This window comes from Grampus griseus, assembly GCF_964374135.1.
Source record: "Grampus griseus genome assembly, chromosome: 13".
Lineage (NCBI taxonomy): Eukaryota > Metazoa > Chordata > Mammalia > Artiodactyla > Delphinidae > Grampus > Grampus griseus.
In genome coordinates, this window is record NC_139007.1 from 20,648,029 (window position 1) to 20,675,767 (window position 27,739).

Here is a 27,739-nt window from a genome sequence, read left to right on the forward strand (position 1 = left end):
TCTTCTATCACTAATGCTACTCAGAGCAGTCATAACACAAGTTAACATCTACGGGGCCTCTTTGCCCTTTTATACATCATGTCTATTCATCCTTATAGTAGCGAATGATGTAGATACTTTACAGATAAAGAAACTGAAGCTTAGAGAGGTAATTGCCAAAAGTCCCACAGCAAATAGAAACAACAAAACCAGAAGCAGCATCTAATATATTTTCTTTTTTTTTTTTTGGGCTGTGTTGGGTCTTCGTTTCTGTGCGAGGGCTTTCTCTAGTTGTGGCAAGTGGGGGCCACTCTTCATTGCGGTGCGCGGGCCTCTCACTATCGCAGCCTCTCTTGTTGCGGAGCACAAGCTCCAGACGCGCAGGCTCAGTAGTTGTGGTTCACGGGCCTAGTTGCTCCGCGGCATGTGGGATCCTCCCAGACCAGGGCTCGAATCTGTGTCCCCTGCATTGGCAGGCAGATTCTCAACCACTGCGCCACCAGGGAAGGCCCAGCATCTAATATTTATCAAATGCATATTATGTGCCAGGCACTGTACTAAACATTTTATATGTATTATATGTATTAATTCTCACAACAACCCTAAGAGATGAGTATATTTTTACAAATGAGGAAACAGAAGCTCAGACTGGTTAAGTAACTTTCCCAAGGTCATACTGCAAAAACTTTGTTCACTCCACAGCTTATGTGTTAACTCTGCATGGTGCTGCTACTTTTGTGATACTAATGATCACAGTAATGGTGGAAAATAAATAAAAATTTATAATTTAAGTTCCTCTTGGCTACATAAGTAAAAAGCAAGGAGATATCACAGAAACTGCCAAAACATATTCCAGGTTAAATAACATAGAATTACTGTATGGTTCACAAAATTCATACTTCATTTTTTGCTAACAATGATGATGCACTTATTTATGTATTTACTTTTTACTGTAGGATTTTGAAATTACTGATAGGTTTTGATTTACTCATACTGATATTTGCTTCACACACAGTATTTGAAGTCCTAAAAATGTAGTTTATGACATGAAGGATTCTACTATCATAAGAGCTGGTTAAGACAGTCACTTTGGGACTTCCCTGGTGGCACAGTGGTTAAGAATCCCTGTGCCAGTTCAGGGGACATGGGTTTGATCCCTGGTCCAGGAAGATCCCACATACTGCGGAGCAACTAAGCTCGTGCGCCACAACTACTGAGCCCGTGCCCGTGGAGCCCGTGCTCCGCAACAAGAGAAGCCACTACAATGAGAAGCTCACGCACTGCAACAACGCAACTAGAGAAAGCCTGCATACAGCAACGAAGACCCAACACAACCAAAGACATAAATAAATAATTAAAAAAAAAAAGACAGTCACTTAATGGAAAAGGCAGAGAAGGTAGTAGGAGGCAACAAAGCAACACTTTTAAGAAGCATCTGTAGAGTGCCAGGCTCAAGTCTAGATGCTTCTTTGTTATCTTTTAAGCCTCACAATCTTAAAATGGGCAACACTTTCCATTTAATAGATGAAAGAACTAAGTGTGTATTTGCCCAAGGACAAAGAAAATATTCTCTTCACTGACACTGTGCATTAGGACATACAGAGAAAGGACTAATATACAGACATCAAGTACAATAGTGCCTGTCCTACATGAGGGACCCATTAAATGTTTGTTACTCCAAGAACATGGGTCACAAGAAGATTGCAAGTGGGAAGGTAAATGTAAATGAGAGGTAATTCATACTCAGATTATTCAAAGGTTAAGGCGTACCCATCCTTTTGACTTTCTATCCCTTTTTATGTAACAGATGGTAGACTCCACAAAAGGTTAACAGCGGAAAGTTAGAATTCTCTTTAACAAATGACCCTTGGTTCATTGATTTCGCCGGCATAAACAAAAAAAAAGCAACTTTAATAAAAGACGATCTTACATGCTCCACTTCCAAACCATTCACTGACAATTCGACCTACCTGCTAACTAGCTAGTTTTCTCTACCATTTCACTGAAAGTGCTCTCAAAATCAGTATTCTAAATGCCAAACCCAATTGAACACTTAAATCATGTTTAATACATTACTTTTATGAATACATTCTTTTCGTAAAATTAAACAAATTAAGATAAGGCTGAAGTCTAGAGTCCCTTTTGTTCATCTGCCCTAATCCTGGTCCCTTCCTGCTTTCCCCCGGGGTAACTACCTTTCAAGCATCATTTTAGCTGATTACTATTCCCTTCTCCTTGCAACTACCCAGCTTCCTTGGTTGTAGTGACATCATTCTACTGAATTTTGCCTTCCTTTATTTCCTTTGAAGACCCCTCTTCCACTGCCTGCCCCCACTCCCTACCCTGTGCTCCTTTCTTGCTTCTAGCTCCTTACTTTACACTTCTCCTAGGTGTAAAGTCCTAAGATTTTACTACTTACCTACCAGAACCTTGTGCTACAGATTGACACAGTCAACTCAGGATTAAACATCTCTCTCAGGCACTTCAAACAGAATATACTCCTCTTCCTTCAACGTTCTTCATTTCCACGAATTTCACTCTGAACCCCCCAGCTAACCAAGTCAGAAACCTAGGAGGAGTTCCTAAGATCTACCCTTTTCCCTCAACCTCCAGAACTAACCACCTGTTAATCACCAAACCCTGTGAGTGCTGTCTCCCAAATATTATAATTTTCCCCTCTGCCCTGGTTTAGACTGTCATCATCTGTCAGCTACACCGCTACAAAAACAACTACAACAAAACAATAGCACCTAACTATCTTCTTATATAATATACATATTTAATCAGGTCTATGTTCTGTTTAAAGCCTTCAATGATTCCCTACCACTTAAGAGATTTTCCCAGTTTCTGGGTTTTTACTTTACATGCATATCATTTTTACTTTTAATTTTGAGGAAATTGATTTGTTGAAAGGCACATTGTAATATCCATAAAAATCACAAGCTATAAGTGTTAGTTTTTCTGATGACATATAACTATTAAAATGAAATAAATTTCATAAGTGTAAGAAATACCAAAAAATCATGTGTGCCACCTGTGGTACACATAACACACCATGGAAAATAATGACAGAAGAAAAAGCTGAAACTCTTATGCAGAGCATGTAAGGTCTTTCATACTGTGTAATTTCATATCCTCCCCCATGCCATCCTATGTGCAAATCATACTCAGTCACCTCCTGATTTCCAGACAATGCCATGTTTTTGACTGTACTGTCCCAAACTGTCCCCTCTGCCTGGAATGTCTGCCCTTGTATCTCCCAAGTATATTCTTTATCTTCACCCCAATTCAAGGTTATCTCCCGTCTCCTTGAGACAGATTTACTTTGAGGGAGTAGGGAAAAAAAAAAATTTACATGTACCTTTCTTTACACCAGGACTGCATCTTATACATGCCCTCATTATATGATTCATCCCACTGTCTAGCCATCACACATTACACTGTAATATTTTTTATGCTTTGCTTTTTTAGATCATAAGCTCCTTGAGGGCAAGATACATGCCACTTTGTCTTCAGATTTCAGTAATGCAGTTCCTGGCAAATAATAAGCAGGAAGTTTATTGAATTAGTAGGCACAAAGAAGAATGTCAGTGAGCTAGTAAAGTTCTCTGATATTTTAACAGAGTAAGTTAGAGGCCCATCTATTCACCAATATGTATGTTTAACGGTAAGAGGTACTCAGTAATGTAAATGTAGGTTCAAAAAGAATCTATAACCAGAAATTAAATCTTTCAAAGGTTTAACTTTTTGGAATGCTTTAGCAAATTAACAAATATTCCAATAGGCGGGTGCTTTCTGTTTATCCACCACCATTATATTTTCTGTGGATGATTCTGTCATTTTATCTAATTCTTTATTGGTCAATATATATTTTTAATTTATTTTATATATTTATCTTTGGCTGCGTTGGGTCTTCAGTGCTGTGCACAGGCTTTCTCTAGTTGTGGCGAGTGGGGGGCTACTCTTTGTTGCAGTGCACGGGCTTCTCATTGCGGTAGCTTCTCTTGTTGCGGAGCACAGGCTCTAGGCCATGTGGGCTTCAGTAGTTGTGGCTCACAGGCTCTAGAGCACAGGCTCAGTAGTTGTGGTGCATGGGCTTAGCTGCTCCGTGGCATGTGGGATCTTCTGGGACCAGGGCTCGAACCCGTGTCCCCTGCATTGGCAGGCGGATTCTTAACCACTGCGCCACCAGGGAAGTCCCTGGTCAGCATCTGACAGCTCTCAAAAGAACTTCTAAGGAAGTTACCACTACTTGACTGGTCAGTTCCTTAGTCAATAGCTGAAAAGTGCTTAATCATTAATCCTTTCCATGTGTTCAGCTAATTGACACTACCCATGACTTGAATGCATCCACTGCCTATTGACATAAACTCAATTAGTGAAATAATGAGCAGAGTTAGAGCCACTTAAATCAGTATCTCTTTTTTTCCCCTTAAGTTTTGTTAGAGCATGCACAGTTGAATTCAGCAAATAAAAATGCATGTGTGCATGCGAAATAAGAAATTGTATTATCCACGGTATATTTCTAAGGCACACCTAAAAAACAGGATTTTGTTTGCCTTTTTCCTATTTGGTTAAACTCATATTTTCTCTTTTTTCTCCCCATAAACTGAATTAACTATTATTCAAAGTTAGTTTCTTCTGAAAGTCATCTATAGACTACTGCCAGGTAGAAGTCTGGTACCAAAGTGATAGTTCTTCACAATGATAAGTTCTTCTAGCTTTGAAAAATGTATTATCTAGTCTCAGAGATTTGGCAGTTCCTACTACATTTAATTTTACATTTTAGCCTCCTACCTTTGATGATGATTTATATGAAGACATTATAAGCCATTATTAGCGATCCAAACCTAAGCTAACATTTAATCATCTCTGGTGCTGCCAGTGCTAGTAATTCAATTGCAATGCAAGAACAGATACATTTTATGCAAGGCTAAGTTTGTACATGTGGAAACAATGATACAAATTCATAACTCTCTGCTTGAGGAGTAAGTTTTGGACATAGATCATTGGCTACATGTGAATCTCAATAACTTTAACATGGAAAAAAAGTTTTATAAAGGTCCTAAGAAGGATTGAATTTTCTTGATATGATCTGAAAACTTCAGACATGCAAATGAACATTGTTTAAGGCCTGAAAATAATGGAGCCACGTGTAGAAGAAATTAGGCTTTGAGCAGATAAGAATTATTATTAAAAAATTGTAACACAGGTACATTCAATACTCCCTTTTTCAGACTATGGGTGTTCACTGCTCTAGGATGTATCTTTACTGTGACACTGAGCAGGCTACTGTAAGCATTCTGCTTGTTCCTTTAAAGAAAGTCACACTAATATCCAGATCCTCAAAGCTACAAGGAAGGGAGGGTTTCCATGTGAGAAACAGTAGCTGGACCTCAAAGCCCTAACTCTTTCCCTCCGTTGTCAATTGAGAAGGATTTGGGGATATATTTAATAAGTGAGCTAGTGGGCATCCTTAAACAGATAAAATCTCCTAGTTAATTAATTGTAATAAAGCATGAAAATTCATGGCCATTGAAATTTTAAATTATTAACTATGCCTTGCCTCGAAATATGCACTATATTTCTTTCAGCTAAGCTGGCTATAAAGGCAAACTTCATCTACCGTAGCACATTTTCCCATAGTAAAATTGCCTATCAAATGGCCTAAAGTTTGGAAGGCATGTTGGCAAGTTCCATTTCTCCTTCCATAAACACTGAGACAGCAACTGGAGGAGGAAAGAGTCACTTATTTAAAAATGGTACATTAGATTCACTGGTTTGCTAAGTTGACACGAAATGCTATCAAGAGCCCAACAAGTTGTAGACGCTTTTTAAAAAGCTCATAACAAATTTTTCTTGTCCTTGTGACGGATTTTGGTTTAACAAGTTTGTCTTGAACTAACAGTGAAAAAAAGATAAAAGAGTTCAAAGATCTAGAGACAAGCATGAAACACTAACTCTCCTTCAGAAGAATTATAAGGTTGATGGGTAAATGTTTGTAAACTATGTAACCTTGGGAAGAAACTATATTATTAGAAATTTTGGTTTTACAGTTATTTTCAATTCAAGACCATAGCATATACTAAGTCTGACCAATCCAACACTGGTGTGTATTTCTTTTTTTAAATTAATAGACCAAACCATGCATTATGATAAATTTTAAAGTTCAACTGAGATAAAACTGAACAAATGGTCTCATATCCAGGATTACTTGTCCTCCATGGGCTCACTCAAGGGAGACCCAATTCCTCTATGAGGTTTCCCCAACTCCTTCAGGTCATCCAGATTTTACCATATCTGATGTTTCTTATGCTTATTATATCACTTTTTAAAAAAAAATTTATTGTTTTATTAAAAGAACTGTCTTATGGTTTCTCTTATATATATCTTATGCTTCCAACAGATTACAGGCTACCAGAGAGTGAAACCAGCAGTACTTTTCTTGTATTCAATACGGAGTCCATTAATTCATTTAACAATAGTTATCTCGCACCTACTGCATGCCTGGCACTGTGCTAGGAAACGGGGATGTGAGAAAAACAGATGCTATAAGTCCTAATGGAAATTAGAGTTTAAAGAGCAATAGGCATTAATCAAATTGGGAATTCCCTGGCGGTCTAGTGGTTAGAGTTCTGCACTTCCACTGCAGGGGGCACAGGTTTGATCCTTGGTCAGGGAATTAAGATCCTGCTTGCTGCGCGGCACAGCCAGGAAAAAAAAAAAAAAAAGAATAAATAAAAAATTAATTAAAAAATAAAGTTATAGAAAAAAGATGTAAGATAGCAACTACAATAAGTTTTGCAAAGGAGACATATACAGTGTTATGAGCGTATATGAATGAAGGGGTCAGAAAGGCGCTGCTAGGGAACCTCAAGATCTGTAGGATAAGCAGATTTAACTTGGGGTGGCACTCCAGGCAGAGGGATCAGAATGTGCAAAGATTCTAAGGCAAGAGGAGGTACGGTAAGTTTTAAGAACTGGAGGGAAACCACTGTAGCTGAAGTAGAGGGAATGAGTGAAGGTGCAACAGCTGCAATATAACCCATTCTTACCTTTGTTAATAGTTCTCTGTTTATTTTGAAATTTACAGTCCCTGGACCGGTGCTGATTTCACTCACCACTGTGTCACATTTTAGCTGAAAAGATAACAAATCAAGTAAAACAGGCATGTTATGAAATAGGCTTAATGAGCTTTGTAGCTCTGATCCTATCAGATTGACTCCCAAGGGCAGCAGGTGGGTCCTCTCTCACAGTCATTGTGTCTGGACCTCGGCTTTAGCCCATCTCCCCAGTTCTGTCATTCTATTTGCATTTACACGTTTTCTTCTTTTCCGGGCTAGAATGCTACTCTGTATTCGAAGTCTCTCTCTTCCACCTTCCCATTCTCTCACTTCAAATTCTCTTTCTAACGTGGAAAAAAGGGAGCATCACTTTACCCCCACCCTAGGTACCTTGACATGCAATGAATTCTTTTTATTTCATCCGCCTTGCATGAGAGTGACAGAACATGACATTCTGTCAGGGCATCCGCTAGAACAACTCACACACACACATAAAATGTAAATAATTTAAATGCTCGGTCTTCAGTGGATGCGCTTTACATTTTTAACCAACTAGATGTTCAAAGCACCCGAGACACCCAAGAAGCATGAAGAAATTCCTGCTGTCACTGAGGAGCCACTAGCCTTTATTTTTGAGAACTCACAGGAGAAGGAGGAAATAAATCTTGTAATTAGGATAATTTTATTCCTGGTATACTTCCTGATGAAAATCTGGGGTAATTTTTGTGGTCAAATAAACATTTACTTAGCTACCAAAGCTCCTTTATCATATTCATTCTTTAAACATTTTTTTCTATGAAAGTGACTTTCATTGTTTGGACTCTTCAGTGTGCCCATGCCCTCTTCTGTGTCACACGTAATAACCTTATTTAAAAAAAAAACTTCCCCCAAACCTGCTTTTCTGAAGGTATTACGCTAACAATTTAGATGTGGTCATTCACCACAATCCTTTCAATTCCTCTTTTAGATACGGAACGCATCAGAGAAATTAGAAATGAAAGAGGTTTGTTAAATCATCTAACCACTTCTTCTCTGCAATCATGATTCTATTTACATCTAATCATTTCTTCTCATATTTTAACGTTCATCTTCCCAGAAACTTATTTTTAAAACTGCAACCCACTGCTCTAATTTATCAAGCTTGTTCTCCTAAATTCAGAAGTCCATCCAGCTTCAATCTGTAAATTTAATTAACACTTCAGTCTTCCTGTAAGTAGTTAATCAATAACTTGAATAATGTCAGCTCAAGAGGAATGTTTTATACCTGATTTCAAAAACCATCCTAACCTTATAGTATGCAGCTAAAATAAATTTAAATTATACTTTTCAAGGTGCCTTGGGAAAAAACGCTATTAAATTCATTATTATGGCTGAGATAGCCTGCAGAGATAGCTTGCAGAGTAGTTTTTTCTTTGAAATACTACATTTATTATAATGTCAAAAAGAGATAATAGTGCTAAAGTACCTTCTCTGCCAGTCTCACGGTTTGAAGTTGAATATCTGGTCTTGAATGGTCATTGTTGTTTTCCAATAGAGAATCCACAGAAAGCTGAAAGTCAGCTACTTCTCTAAAGACAGACATTGAAACAGGAGAAGGCTGTTACCTTAAAAACATTACTAGTGTAACAAACAAACAAATGAAAAAGACTAATTACTCTGTGTTCTCTACATTGACACAATTTTATCAGAAGGAATTACACTTTCAAAATATAAAACAATCAGAAATATCATCACCTTGTATTGATTTAGAACTTTATCTTGCATCACCTTACAAAACTCTTCCGCTTCCCTTACCTAGTTGTAGCTTTATGATATCTCTGTGGGAGAGGGAGAGCAACCACCTTATTTGATAGATGTGAAAAATTATGTCCGGCAAGTACAACGTCTCCCCTAAAAATCCTCCTGCAACTAATAAGCAGACTCAGTAAAAAGCTCAAGTCTCTTGACTGCTTCTATCAGTACAAATCTTCTTCCACTATTCCACAAGCTTCCTTCATTCAAGTCCCTTCACTGACCTTCAAATGACCAAAGCACAATTTTTAAAAAATGTTGTAATCTGAGTTTCAACGTGAGAGGAAGAATATTCTTCTTAACACTGAGTAGTTCCTTAAGGAGGCAGACAGTGCTGTTCTTTTCATTGGGCTGGTGATGAAACAATGCAAAAACAAAGAAACCAAGAAACACAAAGCAACCAATTAGTGAAAACAATCGTTTGCTTCAGAAGAGCAGTTATCCCTAGGAAAGGATGGTAGGGAGTGGAATCAAAGAAGTATATACAGGTGGCTTCAATGGTATCTATAATGTTTGATTTCTGAAAACAAAAATTTGGAAAAAAATTAAGACCTGACATATTCGAAAGTGAGCATGAGTGTTCATTACATTATTCGCTATAAATTTTCTGTAGTTTGAAATCTTCTAGGTGTAAAAATAATTTTAATTAATATACAAACATCCACATAATTACCAACACTGAACATCCTCTGATGTTTAATAATGAACTAGAGAATGAGACTTTATGGGCAGGATAAGTGGGTTGAACCATTATCTGGCTAGCCCATCTGTAATGCAAAATAGAGGAGCACAAATCACTTCCTTCTTACCACTCTTGAAATTCAGGCACATGACTAAAAAATTCTGTGTGGCTTCTGATCACATTAAAGAATCTAGTCAATAATGACCATTAAGAATTTTCCTGAGCCTTGAGAAGTGACCAGGGCGGCAGAATCGAAGACCCCGAGCTTCCTTCCTTCCACATGCACACCAAAATTGCAGCGATTTACAGAGCAACTATCCATGAAATCCACCTGAAGACTAGGAGAAACTATCTCCTACCACTAAGGAAGGAACCACAATGAAACAGTAAGGGGCAGAGATGTGGGAGAGTCAAAACCCACAAATAGGAGGATAATTACAATTACAGAGGTTTTCTCCAAGGAGCAAAGCCCCATACTGGGCTCCCCAGCCTGGGGGTCTACACTGGGAAGATGAGCCTGCAGCATTTTGGTTTTGAAAGCCGGTGGGGCTTACTTTCAGGAGAGCCAGAGGACTGTGAGAAATATAAACTCCACTCTTAAAGGGTGCACACAAAATTTCACAAGCTCTAAGACCAGGGCAAAAGCATAACTCGAAAGGAGCATGCGTCAGACCCACCTGCAGATCTTGGAGAGCCTCCCAAAGAGCAGGAGGCAAATGGAGCTCACCCTGGGGACAGAGATGCTGACAGCAGCCAATTTAGGGAGCTCACCCCGTCAGGACACTGGTGCTGGTACGTGCCATTTTGAAACCCTCCCTCTAGCTTATTAGTGCTGGGACCCAGCTTCATGCACCAGCCAGTCCTCACCACCTCTGGGATACCCCAGGCCAGGGACTTGGCCCCACCTACCAGTGGGCTGACACTAGCCCAGGGACCCCCAAGCTGCCAGAGGTGGTCATAGGACCCTCTTTACCCAGTGGGGTGGACACCAGCCCTGCGACTCCCTAGGCCCTGCAGCAAGAGACACAGCTTTGCCCACTAGTGGGCCAGCATTAGACTCTGGACCCACTGGGACACATCCCCACCCAACAGAACGCTGACATCACCTCCAGGATAGTTTGGGCACCTCAGCCAGCCATGTCAGGATATGACCACACTCACCAGTGGGCCATCACCAGCCCTGTCAAGAATCGACCCTGCCCACCAGGAGGCCACCACCAGCCCCGGGACCACCCAACACCAATGGCCCTATCCGTCAGCAAGCTAACACTAGCTCTGGGACTCTGAGCCCCTGCAGCCAGCCACCCCAGGACTTAGCTCCCCACCAGAGGGCCAGCATTAGCCCCAGGACCCCCTGCAGCTCTGTAGCCAGTCGCCTTCTGACCCAGCCCTGCCCCACCTGCGGGCCTGCACCAGGCCCTGGACTCCCCTGGAAACACAGCCAGCCACACCAGGACCCAGCCCTCCTGACCAGCCTGTCAGCACCAATAATTGGACGCATCAGGCCAAGCAGCCAGCTGGGCAGGGACACAGCCCCACCAGCTGCCCTGGGACTTGGCCCTCCTACCAGTGAGCAGGCACTAGCCCTGGAACCTACTGGGCCTTGGCCCAGCCCTAGTGGGCTGACACCAACACTGGGACCACTAGGGCCTTGCAGCTACAGATGCCAGGACCTGGCTCTGCCCACCAATGGGTCAGCACTAGCCCTAGGACCCACTGGGGCTCTATAGCCAGTTGCCTGGTGACCAGGCCCCAGCCATCTATTGGCTGGCACCAGGACCTGGACTCCCCTGGCCATGAGCTCCACTGCACCAGGATCTGGCCCCACCTACCAGTGACTGGCAGCCTTCACACAAGGCAGGGCCTGGCAATCCACTGTCCTACCCACAAAAGAGCCAGGCCTACTTGCATGCCCACAGTGGTCAGCCTGCCACAATAGAGAGACCCAAAAAGCCCACATAGGGGACACCTCTAAAGCATGACTCTAGTGACCAGAGGGGAGCGTGCTGCTAGGACCCATATGAAGTTTTCTACATAGGATCACTTGTCTAGAATAGGAAATGTAACCAACCTACCAAATACATAGAAATAAAACCAGAATTAGACAAAATGAGGTCTCAGAGAAATACATTCCAAATGAAGGAACAAGATAAAACCCCAGAAGAAGAACTGGGTGAAGTGGAGATAAGCAATCTACCCAATAAAGAGTTTAAGGTAATGATCACAAAGATGCTTGGGAAAATGGATGAACAGAGGGAGAAGTTTTAAACAAATAGAAGATATAAAGTAGAATCAAACAGAGCTAAAGCATACAACAACTGAAATAAAAATACACTACAAGAAATTAATAGTAGACTAGATGATACAGAGGATGGATCAGTGAATTGGAAGAGCAGTGGAAATTACTACTCTGTGGGCTGAAAAGAAGGGAGTGGATGATACATTTACAGCAACAAAAGGGAAAAAAAAACCCTACAACCAAGAATACTGTATCTAACAAGGCTTTCATTCAGATTTGAAGGAGAGATCAAAAGTTTTACAGACAAGCAAAAGCTAAGAGTTCAGCACCATGAAACCAGCTTTAAAAGAAATGTTAATGGGATGGAAGAATATTGTTAAAATGACCATACTACCCAAGGCAATCTACAGATTCAATGCAATCCTTATCAAAATATCAATGGCATTTTCCATAGAAAAAGAATAATTCCAAAACTTGTATGGAAACACAAAAGACCCAGAATAGCCAAAATAATCTTAAGAACAACAAGCTGAAGTATAACACTCCCTGATTTCAAACTATGCTACAAATCTACAGTAATCAAAACAGTATAGTACTGGCACAAAAACAGACATATAGGGACTCCCCTGGTGGCGCAGTGGTTAAGAATCCGCCTGCCAATGCAGGGGATACAGGTTTGAGCCCTGGTCTGGGAAGATCCACATGCTGCAGAGCAACTAAGCCCGTGCACCACAACTACTGAGCCTGTGCTCTAGAGCCCACGAGCCACAACTACTGAAGCCCATGTGCCTAGAGCCCATGCTCCGCAACGAGAAGCCACCGCAATGAGAAGCCCTCGCACCGCAACGAAGAGTAGCCACCGCTCACCGCAACCAGAGAAAGCCCGCACGCAGCAACAAAGACCCAACACAGCCAAAAATAAATAAATAAAAAACAAACAAAAAAACAGACATATAGATCAATGGAACAGAATAGAGAGCCCAGAAATAAACCAACATTTATATGGGCAACTCATCTACAACAAAGGAGGAAGAATATACAATCGAGAAAAGACAGCCTCTTCAATAAATGGTGCTGGGAAACTGGACATTTACATGCAAGAGAATCAAAATGGACTACTCTCTCACACCATGCACAAAAAAGAAATTCAAAATGGATTAAAGATTTAAATGTAAGACCTGAAACAATAAAACTTGTAGAGGAAAACATAGGCAGTACATTCTTTTTTTTTTTTTTTTTGCAGTACGCGGGCCTCTCACTGTTGGGGCCTCTCCCGCTGTGGAGCACAGCCTCCGGACACACAGGCTCAGTGGCCATGGCTCACGGGCCCAGCCGCTCCGCGGCATGTGGGATCCTCCCGGACCGGGGCACAAACCTGTGTCCCCTGCATCAGCAGGCGGACTCTCAACCACTGCGCCACCAGGGAAGCCCAGGCAGTACATTCTTTGACACTGGTCTTAATATTTTTTTTTGCATATGTCTCCTCAGGCAAGGGAAGCAAAGCAAAAATAAACCAATGGGACCTAATCAATCTAAAAAGCTATTGCACAGCAAAGGAAACTATCACCAAAATGCAAATCACCTACTGAATGGGAGAAGATATTTGCAAACAGTATATCCAACAAGGGGTCAATATCCAAAATATACAAAGAACTCATACAACTCAATATCAAATAAACAAAAAACCCAATTAAAAAATGGGCAGGGTTCCAGGGTTGACATTTTTCCAAAGAAGACATACAGATGGCCAACAGGCACATGAAAAGTTGCTCAACATCACTAACCCTCAGGCAAATGCAGATCAAAATCACAATGAGGTATCATTCCTACCTGTCAGAATTGCTATTATCAAAAAGACAACAAATAATAAGTGTTGGGAAGGATGTGGAGAAAACGGAACCCTCATGCACTGTTGTTGGGAATGTAAATTGGTGCTGCTACTATGTAAAATAGTATGGAGATTCGTCAAAAAATTAAAACTAAGCTACCATACAGCCTATGAATTCCAAGTCTGGGTATTTATCCAAAGAAAATGAAAACACTAATTTGAAAAGATACGTATACCCCTATGTTCACTGCAGCATTATTTACTATAGGCAAGTTATGGAAGGAACCTCAGTGCCCTTCAATACATGAGCAAATAAAGAAGATGTGGTATGTGTGTGTGCACACACACACACACACACACACACACCACACACTGGAATATTATTCAGCCATAAAAAGAATGCAGTCTTGCCATTTGCAGCAACATGGATGGACCTAGATGGTACTCTACTAAATGAAATAAGTCAGGAAGAGAAAGACAAATACTGTATGATTTCACTTAATTGCAGACTCTAAAAAACAAAACAGATGAACAAACATAACCAAACAGAATCATACATACAGAGAACAAACAGGTGGTTGCCAGAGGGGAAGGGTGTAGGGGGAAGAGAGAATGAGGAAGATTAAAAGGTACAAACTTTCAGTTACAAAATAAATGAGTCACAGGTATGAAATGTACAGTGTGGGGAATACAGTCAATAATTATGCAATGCCCTTGCATGGTGACCAATGACAACTAGACTTAATGTGATCATTTTGAAATGTACAGAAATCACTATGTTGTAGAATATGAACAGTGTTGTAGGTCAATTATACTTCAGAAACAAACAAGCAAACAAACTAACAGACTCCTAGAAAAAGAGATCAGATTTGTGGCTACCACAGGTGGGGGTTAAGGGGAGGGGGAATTAGATGAAGGTAGTCAAAAGGTACAAACTTCCAGTTATAAGATAAATAAGTACTAGGGATATAATGTACAACATGACAAAGATAATTAACACTTGTATGTTAAGAGAGTAAATCCTGAGAGTTTTTATCACAAGGAAAAAAAGTTTTTTCTCTATTTCTTTAATGTTGTCTATAGGAGATGATGGATGTTCACTAAACTTACTGTGGTCATCATTCCATGACAATATGTATGCGAAATCACCATGCTGCACACCTTAAACTCATACAGTGCTGTATGTCAGTTATATCTCAATAAAACTGGGGGGGTGGGGGGAAGGATTCTCCTGCGCCTTAATCCATTATCCAGCAGCCTAGCGTGGATTACACTTATCAACCCGAACTCATCTACCGACATTTGAGGTGTAACCGAAGACCCAAATTCAACTATTAATCAGTGTCTGTGTGCTCTTGGGCTTGTTGCTTAATTTCTTTTGTAGCACAGTAAAATGGTGATGATAATGGAACCTACTTAAGTTCTGGTAAAATAATGCTAGTTCTGATGTTAAATAAAAATGTTAATACAGTACCAAGCCATGGGGAATTATTCTGTCTGTAGTTCTTCACTTACTGGATTGGTTGGCAAACCATTCTGTTTCTTTTCTAAGACTATTCTCTAATGATTACGTAACAATTCAATTTTCTAAAGATTAACTTTAATTGTGGAAACTCATATAAGGTTTGAATATATTCTTACCACAGAACTCTGATAATTTAGTCAAGTATTTGTGCCAATAATGTGGGAAACTGAAGACATTAGCCTAACAAAATGGGAATAACAGAAAGATTAAAAAAATAAAAACCATATAAAGTTAAAATAAGAGCTATAACAGCAATATTAATTGAAAATAAAGATTTGAATGTACCAAAGACTAAATAATGATTTGACACATAGCTAAGATGCTTTCTTTTTTTTAAATTGAAGTACAGTTGATTTACAATGTTGTGTTAATTTCTGCTGTACAGCAAAGTGATTTAGTTACACATACATACATATATACATACATTCTTTCTGATATTCTTTTCCACTATGGTTTATCTCAGGATATTGAATACACTTCCCTGGTGGGATACTTTATAAAAGGTTTAATATGACCATAAACCTACAGAATGACTCTCAAACATCCAGGAAAACCCAAACAGGTCACACAATTTTCTATAGATGGTTTAAAAAGTTAATAGTACAAAGTATCCAAAATTTTATTTGAGACATAAATAATAAACTAATTCAATTTAAAAATTCTCAATAAAATCAAATATTTTCAAGTAGTTCATTGGTATAAGGACAAATTTTAAAAATCATCCTTTTAGGCCAATAATAATGATTAACACCAATTTATTAAACTAAGAATATTTAAAAAACAAATTCTGTGCTGGGTTATTTGCTAGTATGAAAGGACCCATAGAGAAGTAAATGCTTCAGTGAGGTAAGGGTAATCAACCAGACTTGATCCCAGTTTTCCCTTTTGGGAGATTTTAATTATACACCCACAAAAAACTTCTGCTTTGTCTATTTAGTGAAGTAATTTTTTTAAAATTGAAGTACTGTATAGTTGATTAACAATATTGTGTTAGTTGCAGGTGTGCAGCAAAGTGATTCAGTTACACACACACACACGTGTGTGTGTATATATATATATTCTTTTTCAGATTCTTTTCCACTATAGGTTATTACAAGATATTGAATATAGTTCCCTGTGCTATACAGTAAGTCCTTGTTGTTATCTATTTTATATATGGTAGCGTGTATCTGTTGATCCCAAACTCCTAATTTATCCCTCCCTCCCCTGCTTCCCCTTTGGTAATCATAAGCTTGTTTTCTGTGTCTGTGAGTCTGTCTGTTTTGTAAATAAGTTCATTTGTATCATTTTTTTTAGATTCCACATATAAATGATATCATTTGATATTTGCCTTTCTCTGACTTACTTCACTTACTATGGTAATCTCTAGGTCCATCCATGTTGCTGCAAATGGCAATATTTCATTCTTTTTTATGGCCGAGTAATATTCTATTATGCATGCATGTGCGTGCACACACACACACACCATCTTCTTAATCCATTCCTCTGCTGATGGACACTTCGGTTGCCTCCATGTCTTGGCTATTGCAAACAGTGCTGCTATGAACATTGGGGGGCATGTATCTTTTCGAATTAGAGTTTTTGTCTTTTCCGGATATATGCCCAGGAGTGGAATTGAGTTTTTTGTTTTTTTTTTTTTTAAATAAATCTCCATACTGTTTTCCATAGTGGCTTTACCAATTTACATTCCTACCAACAGTGTAGGAGGGTTCCCTTTTCTCCACATCCTGGAGAGGCAATTCTTGAATCTGAACTATGTAAAAAGTCAGAACTGAAACAATCTAAATGTCCATCAACAGGGCAGTGTTAAGAGTAAGCCATTGTTAAAAAGTGGTAGTTTCAAAGAAATGATGCCAAGAGAAAGGGTTCAAAATCATACATACAGTTGTTTTATAGCTATGACTTTAAGGCTGAAAGACATATTCAAAGAGAAAAGAGATACCAAATTGCTAACATCAGTTGTCTTACTGTATGTAGTAAGAGTATTGGGGATTTTTTCTTCTTATTCTGTATTTTCCTGAATTTCCTTAAAGTTATGTTTTGCTTTCATGACAGAAAAACTAATTTAAAAAAATCCCTTTAAAATGACATAACTTCTAGACTATGAAAAGCAGCTGTCAAAATAGTCCACTGTGAAGAAGGAGAGTGGGTAGGGGTGTAGACAACACAAAACTGGCCACATGCTAATGATCGTGAGTGATGGGCACATAGGGGCTCACTAAACTATTCCCTCTACTTTCATATCGTTTATAATTAAAAAAATAAGTTTAAAAAGCAATAGCTACTGGGCTTCCCTGGTGGCACAGTGGTTGAGAGTCCGCCTGCCGATGCAGGGGACATGGGTTCGTGCCCCGGTCCGGGAAGATCCCACATGCCACGGAGCGGCTAGGCCCGTGAGCCATGGCCGCTGAGCCTGTGCATCTGGAGCCTGTGCTCCACAACAGGAGAGGCCACAACAGTGAGAGGCTCGCGTACCACAAAGAAAAAAGAAAAAAGAAAAAAGAAAAAAAAAAAAAAAGCAATAGCTACTTCCCTATTGCTTCTGAGAAGTTGCTGTGGTTTCAGTCTGAAATCCATAGATCTGAGTAGTACTGGCTGGTAACAAAGTTACTAATTCTGTCTACTACAAGCAGTATTAAACAGGAATTTCACCACAGTTGAAAATACAGCTGGGACTTCCCTGGCAGTCCAGTGGCTAAGACTCTGCACGTCCATTGCAGGGGGTGTGGGTTCAATTCCTGGTCAGGGAACTAAGATTCTGCTGTCGTGGACAAAAAACAAACAAAAAAATTCAGCTGACCCTTAAACAACTGGGGAGAGTTAGGGGCACTGACCATCCGAGCAGTTGAAAATTCCAGTGTAATTTTAGTCAGCCTTCCAAATCCACAGTTCTGTATCCACGGTTCAACCAACCATGGATCATGTAGTACCATAGTTCAGGCTAGGTGAAAAAATCCACGTATAACTGGACCCATGCAGTTTAAACCCATGTTGTTCAAGGGAAAACTGTATAACTGAATTAGGAGACATGAGCAAATGGATTCATATCACATTAAATAAACCAAATTAACAAAAATAAAATTTCTTAATTCTCCTGGCATGTTATAGCATTTTAGAATCAAGTTAGAAATATAGAACAGTTAGCCTTTTGACTTCCCTGGTGGTGCAGTTGGTTAAGAATCCACCTGCCAATGCAGGGGACATGGGTTTGATCTCTGGCCAGGGAAGATCCCACGTGCCGTGAAGCAACTAAGCCCTGGCACCACAACGACTGAGCCTGGGCTCTAGAGCCCGTGAGCCACAACTACTGAAGCTCACATGCCTAAAGCCCATGCTCTGCAACAAGAGAAGCCACTGCAATGAGAAGTCTGCACACTGCAACGAAGAGTAGCCCCCGCTCACTGCAAGTAGAGAAAGCCTGCATGCAGCAATGAAGACCCAACACAGCCAAAAAAAAAACACAAAAAACAAGAACAGTTAGGCTTTGTTTTAATACCCTAAAGAATAACTGGGTTTATGAAGGCAAAGCTAGGGTTTTCCTTTGTTGTAAACAAATTTAATATGCAGAATTTTAGACTGGTAGCCTAGAAAAATTGAGGTCCTCCCCAATATTTATTTTCTATAAACCAAAGTCCTGGTATTTCATATTGTTAAAGTAGAGCTACCCAAAGGAACTGCAAGCAGGTAAAGAAAATCTTATTCAAAAGAGGGGCCAAGACAACAGGCGCATGGAAAGATGCTCAGCATCACTAATTATTAGGAAAACGAAAATCAAACCAATAATGAGATATCCCCTCACATCAGAATAGGTACTGTGAAAAAGGTGAGAAATAAGCGTTGGCAAGTATGTGGAGAAAAGGGAACCCTCATACACTGTTGGTGGGAATGTAAATTGGTGCAGCCACTATGGAGATTCCGCAAAAAGTTAATAGAACCACCATATGATAAAGCTATCCTACTTCTGGGTATTTATCAAAAGAATATGAAAGCACTAATTTGGAAAGATATAAGCACCCCTATGTTTACTGCAGCATTATTTACAATAGCCAACACATGGAAACAACCTAAGCGTCCATAAATGAATAGATAAAGATGTGGTACATATATACAATGGAATACTACTTAGCCATAAAAAAGAAATAATGTCATTTGCAGCAACATGGACGGACCTAGAGATTATCATACTAAGTGAAAGTAAGTCAGAGAAAGACAGCTATTGTATGATAGTGCTTATAATGTGGAATCTAAAAAAAAAAGGGTACAAATGAACTTATCTACAAAACAGAAATGGAGTTACAGATGTAGAGAACAAACTTATGGTTACCAGGGGGTAAGGTGGGGGAGGGATAAGATTGGGATTGACATACACACACTACTATATATAGAATAGGTAACTAATAAGGACCTACTGTATAGCACAGGGAACTCTACTCAATACTCTGTAATGGCCTATATGGGAAAAGAATCTAAAAAAGAGGGGATATATGTTTATGTATAACAGATTTACTTTGCTGTACATCTGAAACTAACACAACACTGTAAATCAACTGTACTCCAATAAAAAATTTTTAAAATGGAGATGTGGTATATATATAAACAATGGAATACTACTCAGCCATAGAAAAAGATGAGATCTTGCCATCTGGGACAATGTGGATGGACCTCGAGGGTATTACACTAAATGAAATAAGTCAGACAAAGAAAGACAAATACTGTATGATTTCACTCATATGTGGAGTATAAGAAATAAAAACAAAGTAAGTAAACAAACCAAACATGCAGCTACAGAGAGAGAGTGGTGGTTACCAGAGGGGAAGGGGTGGTGGGGCGGGGGGGGAGGGTGAAATGGGTGAAGGGGATCAACTGTATGATGACACATGGAAACTGAAGTTTTGGCGATGAGCACGCTATACTGTTTAGAGAATGCTGTGCACATGAAATTTATATAATGTTATAAGCCAATGTTACTTCAATTAAGAAAAAAGACAAAAAGATGGGCCAATACGGTTCAGCTTATTAAAGGTCTTTGAAACATAAAATAAAAACTGAGACATTCCCATTATTATGCAAAATGTCCTTTACAGATTTTATGAAATAGGTAACTGGTTTGCAACATTACATCAATTTACATATAATTATATGGCCCATCTTTTGGTGAGTGGTTGCCTCTGTTCTTGGAACTCAGTATAGATGAAGTTGTAGCAGGCCATTTTAAAGATGCTCTCTTTTACAAGGCCATAGTAGCCTTTCTCTTCTCCACTTATCCCTTTGTCCTATTCTGGGAAAAAGAACATTCATTCTACTCAATCTTAAAATCCTGACAAAGTTAAGGGGACAAAATACAAGGACATAATGGTATCATTATATCATAATGGAATAATGATAATTTAAGCTTAGGGCTTAAATGCCTACTATGTAGCTAATTTCTTGTCATTATTAATTAACTGAGAGGGTATTTTATCCAAGTTTTGAAGTTTTCTAGCCAACTCGTAAACAGGTATCAATAAGAATGACCAAACAAAAGAGATATCTCTCTGAATCCAAGAAGCAACTATAGGTTGTATGTAGTCCTAACCAGTAATTCTCTATCACTGGGGGGGCCTCGAATGGAAACAAGCAAAAAAACCAAAACCTGCAAAAAAATATCTAGCAGGTAAATATGGCACAATAGTATTCAAGTATTAGATAGGTGTAAAATCTCTAAGATCCCTTTAAAAACTGATTTTCTAACTACAGTCTAACTACAACCTTAGTTCTTTTATTTGCTGTTACAGAATTAAATTCGAACCTCATTCCAAATTTTTCTTAAAGACTGCCATAATTATAGTTATTAGAATAAACATCAAAACATGAGAATACTAATATAATCTGCCATGTCAGTATGTAAAATACAGATTTTAATTTTATTATTTAAATCCATGGGAATAATAGGTTAAATCATATATTAAGGTTAATTTCAAAGACTATTTTATAAATTGAAGAGTAACTTTTTTCGTATATTGACAAAGCCAGCAACATTCTAGATCATTACAAATATATTATACTTAACTCTTTTCTGGAAATTGGAACTGCAGATATTGACTTGATCAAGTATTCTGGAGGAAGATCCAACACTCTTGAAAGCTAAAAATCAAAAAGAACAAACAGCACAAGATTGTTAATATATTTGTTCCAGATTCAATAGAATGCTACTCAACAACTGAAAAAACATATTGAGACACAACACAAATGAGCTACAAATGCACTACGCAATGTGATAAAAGCCAGACTCAAAAGGCTATATAATGTATGATTCAGTTTATTTGACATTCCGGAAAACCCAAAACTGTAAGGATAAAGATTAGATCAGTGGTTGCCAGGGGTTGAAGATGAGAAAGTTTGACCATAAATTGGCAAATAGAACTGTTTACCAAAAAGGATGAATTTTATATTTATAAATTTTTAAAACTTTTTATTTATTATTTGTTTATTTTTTTAAAAAAAGAGAAGGGATGAACTGCTGGGACCAAAGATAATTTTCTTTTTAATTCATTCATAAAATCTTTTTGTGTTAGGCACTGTTTTAGGAGTTGGGGACACAGCAGTGAATAAAAGAAACAAAAATCTCATGCTATTTAAATAAACAAGTAAACAAATACAAAATGGGGGGAAAATCTGACCCCCAGCCTCTATCAAAAGTTTATTCACTTGTTTGTTTATTTATTTATTTATGGCTGCGTTGGGTCTTCGTTGCTGTGCGCAGGCTTTCTCTAGTTGCAGTGACCAGGGGCTACTCCTTGGTGCGCGGGCTTCTCATTGAGGTGACTTCTCTTTGTTGTGGAGCATGGGCTCTAGGCACGCGGGCTTCAGCAGTTGTGGCATGCGGGCTCAGTAGTTGTGGCTCACAGACTCTAGAGCCCAGGCTCAGGAGTTGTGACTCTCAGGCTTAGCTGCTCCTCAGCATGTGGGATCTTCCCGGACCAGGGCTCGAACCTGTGTCCCCTGAATTGGCAAGCGGATTCTTAACCACTGCACCACCAGGGAAGTCCCTACTCGTATTTTTGAAAAGCTCACTGAATGACTGTAATGCACAGTCATAGTTGTGAACTACTGCCTTCATCAGGAACTCAAATTATGCCTAATTTTTCTTTGAAACAATCCTATGACTTTCATACTATTATAGCCTTCATTTCATGAATGATGAAACTGAAGTACAGAGAATTTATGTAACTTGCTTAGGTGGAAAAGCTGGGATGTAAACACAAGCTATCTATAACCAGAACCTACCTTCAACCCCTATGTCATATCGATACCCTTTCAACAAAAAATGCATGAAAACGAAACAGTGAAAATAGCAGTACAGCCATAATGAATTTAAAACTGTCTTCATCTTTCTTGCCCACTTCCTCAATCCTTACTCAGCCTCTGCAATGGACAAGTCATGGCTGGTGAGAGAGAAGGGAAAGGGAGTAATGGGGTAAATAGGAAAAGTAAAGAATGTAAGAAGAAGCAATCTTAATCTTCCTCAGAGGGGTAAGTGTTCAGAAGGGAAGGAATAAAACTAAAGTCACTATCTCCATTATTAGTAATAATATTTATCCTATTATCAAAAGAAATCGTTTGCTGAATTTCATTAACGTAAAAAAAAGGTCAAAACTTGCAGACCAGGAGCTGTCATTTACCTTTAAGATACTCTGTATATTTCTGCTGATCAAGTATATGTTGATTTTTTAAATCTCAGAGTACAGTCTTTATTTTTAAATTCTAGCCTTTAGGAACTGAATTACTGTATCCTTTACGAAAAAAAGGCTTTTTTTCCTTAAGATACTTTCCCAGAAGTGGATAAATACTTCCAAAGCACTTACAGAATAAAGGCTGTAACTGTTCATGTTTATATTACAAAATGTTCCTGCCAAAACAGATACATCAGTAATAAAGATTCTATTATAATTTCTCTTAAAAAAATTCAAATTCCAGTTCCACTTTTACTGTCTATGAGCCCTTGGGAAAGTCATTTTACATCAACAAGCTTAAGTTTTCACATCTGAAAAGTGGGGATAATAAATCTATTAATAATAAACTAGGGCTCTTGTGAGGACTAACAAAATTGTGTCACATAATAAGCATGTAATAAATATTATTTCCTTCTTCCTTTAAAAGGTTTTATTTTGGGAGACTTCCCTGGCGGTCCAGTGGTTAAGACTCTGCATTTCCATTGCAGGGGGCCTGGGTTCAATCCCTGGTCAGGGAAATAAGATCCCGCATTTTAGACATAATGTCTTTCAAACTTACCCATAACCTTCTCCTATAAGACCTTCTGCCTATCTTAGATATAACTAAACTCTGCTGGAAAAAAAAAAAAAAAAAAGGAACGTCGTTCACCATCCAGTTATACATGGATATTAAGTCATTAGCCACTGCAGTTTCTGACCGATAATGAACCCTGAGAGGAGTTCAGGGCAAAAAACAGGATGAGGCACACTGTACTGTGGAAAAACAGGCCCCTTAGATAGTTCTATGTATATCTCAGGAAGAATTTTAATAACCAGATTCTTGCATCTTCCCATATCTAGAAAAGCACCAAAATCATTAACAGAGATATCTGTTCCCTGTGACTAGCTGTCATCTTTTACTGAGATGTAAGCCTGACTGCACATATTCCCCAACCAACAATCATGATTAAACCGGCTTCTCCCCCTACCTCTTCGGGGTTTACTCAGAGCTACTGAGTGGCTGTCTCCCAGGATATAGTCATCAGTAAGGTCCCTGAATAAAGCTGAAACTGACAACTCACACCTCTTACATTGTGCTTTTTTTTTTTTTTTTTTTTTTTTTTTTTTTTTTTTTGCTGTACGCGGGTCTCTCACTGTTGTGGCCTCTCCCGTTGCGGAGCACAGGCTCCGGACGCGCAGGCTCAGCGGCCATGGCTCACGGGCCCAGCCGCTCCGCGACATGTGGGATCTTCCCGGACCGGGGCACGAACCCGCGTTCCCTGCATCGGCAGGCGGACTCTCAACCACTGCGCCACCAGGGAAGCCCACATTGTACATTTTTTCAACAAAGGCCAATTTTTTAATCTTTATCTCACAAATAAGTTGTGAACTTTGGAATGTAAAAATATTACCTAGGACCAACATAAAAAATTCTCTGATACAAACTAAACACTACTTAAAGTTTATTTCTTCTACCATACCTCATTTGCTCCAAAAGAGCTCTGAGGGGGTTTAAACCATAAAAATAAAATGGAGGTATGAAATTGTGCCAGCAAACTCAAGCTAAAGATAATCAGGCTTCTTGGCAACCAAGGTGCAAAGGGAATCTACACAGCACTTTTTACCTCGTAAGAGATAAAGCAAGTCAGTAGGAACAAAGTTTTCCTAAAAGTAAATTCTAAGACCAAGTTATATACACATGAAGATGTGAAGACCAAAATAGAAAATACCTTCAATAGTAATTTTACAAAGGCACAGAAACATTCTTATATGATGTAAATTTAAAAAACCAAGAAGAAAGGGACTGGGGAGAAAGGAGGAAGGGGGAGTAACTGTTTAATAAGGACAGTTTCAGTTTGGCAAGATGAAAATATTCTGGAGATGGTTGGTGGTGATGGTTGCATAACAATGTGAATGTACTTAACGCCACTGAACTGTACATTTTAAAATGGTTAAGATGGTAAACTTTATATTAGAGAAACGCAAATCAAAAATAAAATGAGGTATCATCTCACACTGGTCAGAATGGCTATCATTAAAAACTCCACAAATAAATCCTGGAGAGGATGTGAAGAAAAGGGAAGCTTCCTACACTGTTGGTGGGAATGTAAGTTGGTACAACCACTATGAAGAACAGTGTGGGGCTTCCCTGGTGGCGCAGTGGTTGGGAGTCCGCCTGCCGATGCAGGGGACACGGGTTCGTGCCCCGGTCCGGGAAGATCCCACATGCCGTGGAGCGGCTGGGCCCGTGAGCCATGGCCGCTGAGCCTGCGCGTCCGGAGCCTGTGCTCCGCAATGGGAGAGGCCACAACAGTGAGAGGCCCGCGTACCGAAAAAAAAAAAGAACAGTGTGGAGGTTCCTCAGAAAACTAAAAATAGAACTAACATATGATCCAGCAATCCCCCTCCTGGGCATAGATCCGGAAAAGATGAAAACCGTAATTTGAAAAGATACATGCATCCCAATGTTCACTGCAGCACTAATCACAGTAGCCAAGACATGGAAGCAACCTAAATGTCCATCGACAGATCAACAGACAAAGATGTTACATATATTCAAGGAGATACCATTCAGGCATTAAAAAGAACGAAATAATGCAATTTGCAGCAACATGGATGCAACTAGAGATTATCATACTAAGTGAGTAAGTCAGAAAGAGAAAGACAAATACCATATGATATCACTTATACGTAGAATCTAAAAACATGACAAAAATGAACCTATCTACAAAACAGAAACAGACTCACACACATAGAGAACAGAGTTGTGGTTGCCAAGGGGGAGAGGTTTGGGGAGGGATGGAGTGGGAGGCTGGGGTTAGCAGATGTAAGCTATTATATATGGAATGGATAAACAAAGTCCTACTGTACAGCACAGGGAACTATATTCAGTATCCTGTGACAAACCATAATGGAAAATATAGAAAAAGTATATATATGTATAAATGAATCACTTTGCTGTATAGCAGAAATTAACAGATCATAAATCAACTATACTTCAATAAGACAACAAACCATAAAAAAAGATGTTAAGTTTTATGTTATGTGTATTTTCCCACAATTAAAAACAAAACCCAAAAAGACTTTGGAATTAAGTAGTAGAAAGAAGTCTTCTTTACATAATCTCTCATTTCCTACCCATTATCAAATTAAAATGAAAAGGAAGGAAGAACGGAGAGGAGAAAGAAAGGAAGGTAGGTCACAGGCTGGTTGGTTCTCCAGCAAAAAATACACATGATAGGCATAGCCCAAAGTTACAAACTTCAAAAGTGGTAACCAAGCAAAGATTCACCAGACTCTGAGAAGAAATGGGGCAGCCCTGTTTGGCAAGGCTCCTAAGCTGAATTAACTATTCTCATTAATACCCAAATCTGGAGAGAAAACACTGAATGAATTCCATTATTTTTTTCATCTATGACTGAGAGATGCTACAGAACTGCGGGAAAGAATGAGGAAAAGAGAAGTGATTTCCAGCACAAGTGAAGCTTCTAGGGCAGAATCTGAGGGCCTCCCCAATGGAAACACAACACATTCCCCAATTACAGGGAGTAAATCCTGATACTGTGCTGCATGGGCAGGAAGAATCAGAGGAGGAACTTTTATAGGAAGATGGAAAAATATCAGAACTAGCCAGCAAAAATATGCCAAGTCAGAATTCAGGAGTAACGTGTACAGGTCACCATGACCTCCTGGAGAGACAAAAGAGAAGTGGAAAGCTGCAGAGTTTATATTTTTGTAATCACAAAAGTGAGGTGAGCCAAGAACAATTCTGAAATGGAGAATGAAGAAGTCCCCCACACAATGCGGAAGCAAATATAAAGTCTGGGCAGAGCTGTCAAGCACTGGTAAGTGAAAAAGAACAGGCATCAAAAACAGACAAACAAACTGAAAGAGACAGAGATACGGAGAGGGAGGGGCAGGGACTGAAAGAAAAAGACAGAATGAAAGGGATGTGGCATACAGGACATCAAAGAACTCTAGAAGAAAAATATAATGATACATTCTTCATAAGGGCTTCCAGATTTGTGAATAAGCAAGAACTGAAAGATGGAAAAACAACAGAGTGAGATAAAAAAGGAGTCTAAAGATTAAATAAACTGATGATCAAACATTTATTATAGAACTATTAATTAGGAAACACAAAGGAAGAGTGTACTCAGAATTGAAAATAAAAGTATAACACATAAGGGCCAAGATAATCAGATAATACAGATTTTGAAAAACATAGGGGCTTCCCTGGTGGCGCAGTGGTTGAGAGTCCGCCTGCCGATGCAGGGGACACGGGTTTGTGCCCGGGTCCGGGAAGATCCCACATGCCGCGAAGCGGCTGGGCCCGTGAGCCATGGCCGCTGAGCCTGCGCGTCCGGAGCCTGTACTCCGCAATGGGAGAGGCCACAACAGTGAGAGGTCCGTGTACCGCAAAAAAAACAGCAACAACAAAAAAAAAACACACACAAAAAAACCCCATAAATAGATCAAATAAAATTGGGTACAAGATAATCCAACCTTAGGATAACTGGTGCCCCTAAAATACAAAAAGAGCAGCAGCAAAGAAGCAAGCACACAGGAAGACAGGTACACTGGTTCTCCAGCAGCATTAAGGACAGAGAGACAAAGCACAAAGCCACACTCTTCACAAAGTGATAGTCAAGAAAAGATACAAAAGATTCTCAAGCAGAATGGAGCACCCTTATTTTAGCAGGGCTCCTACCTTAGTCTTATTTCCCAGAAGCCATCAAGATGAATGAATAAAACCCAAGAAAAATAAAAGTATTCATAGATATATATCTTGGATCCCCCAAAAGCAGGGCCTGGGAAAAGGACTGTGTGCAGGTAGTTTATCTGGGAAGTGACTGCTGACGGCAGAAGTGATATACTGGGGAGAGTGAGAGAGGAGAAAAAGTAAATACAAGATTGTGCTATCAAGTTCACTGCTATAG

The 27,739-nt window shown here is 39.3% G+C and overlaps 1 protein-coding gene across 3 annotated transcripts in view; it reads right to left on the reverse strand.

Moving 5' to 3' along the window:
• RARS2 (arginyl-tRNA synthetase 2, mitochondrial) overlaps positions 1–27,739 on the reverse strand; it is a 98,625-nt gene that overhangs the window by 55,122 nt on the left and 15,764 nt on the right. For all 3 annotated transcript variants that reach the window (XR_014297594.1, XR_014297595.1, XM_082668665.1), the window contains exons 2-4: positions 21,158–21,231; positions 8,509–8,611; positions 7,035–7,118 (exon numbers count right to left, since the gene is read on the reverse strand). Coding sequence is in view for 1 of the 3 variants with exons in the window: in XM_082668665.1 (XP_082524791.1) it covers positions 7,035–7,118; positions 8,509–8,611; positions 21,158–21,231 (261 nt within the window). In the remaining 2 variants the exon portion in view is untranslated. The remainder of the gene's footprint in view (positions 1–7,034; positions 7,119–8,508; positions 8,612–21,157; positions 21,232–27,739) is intronic.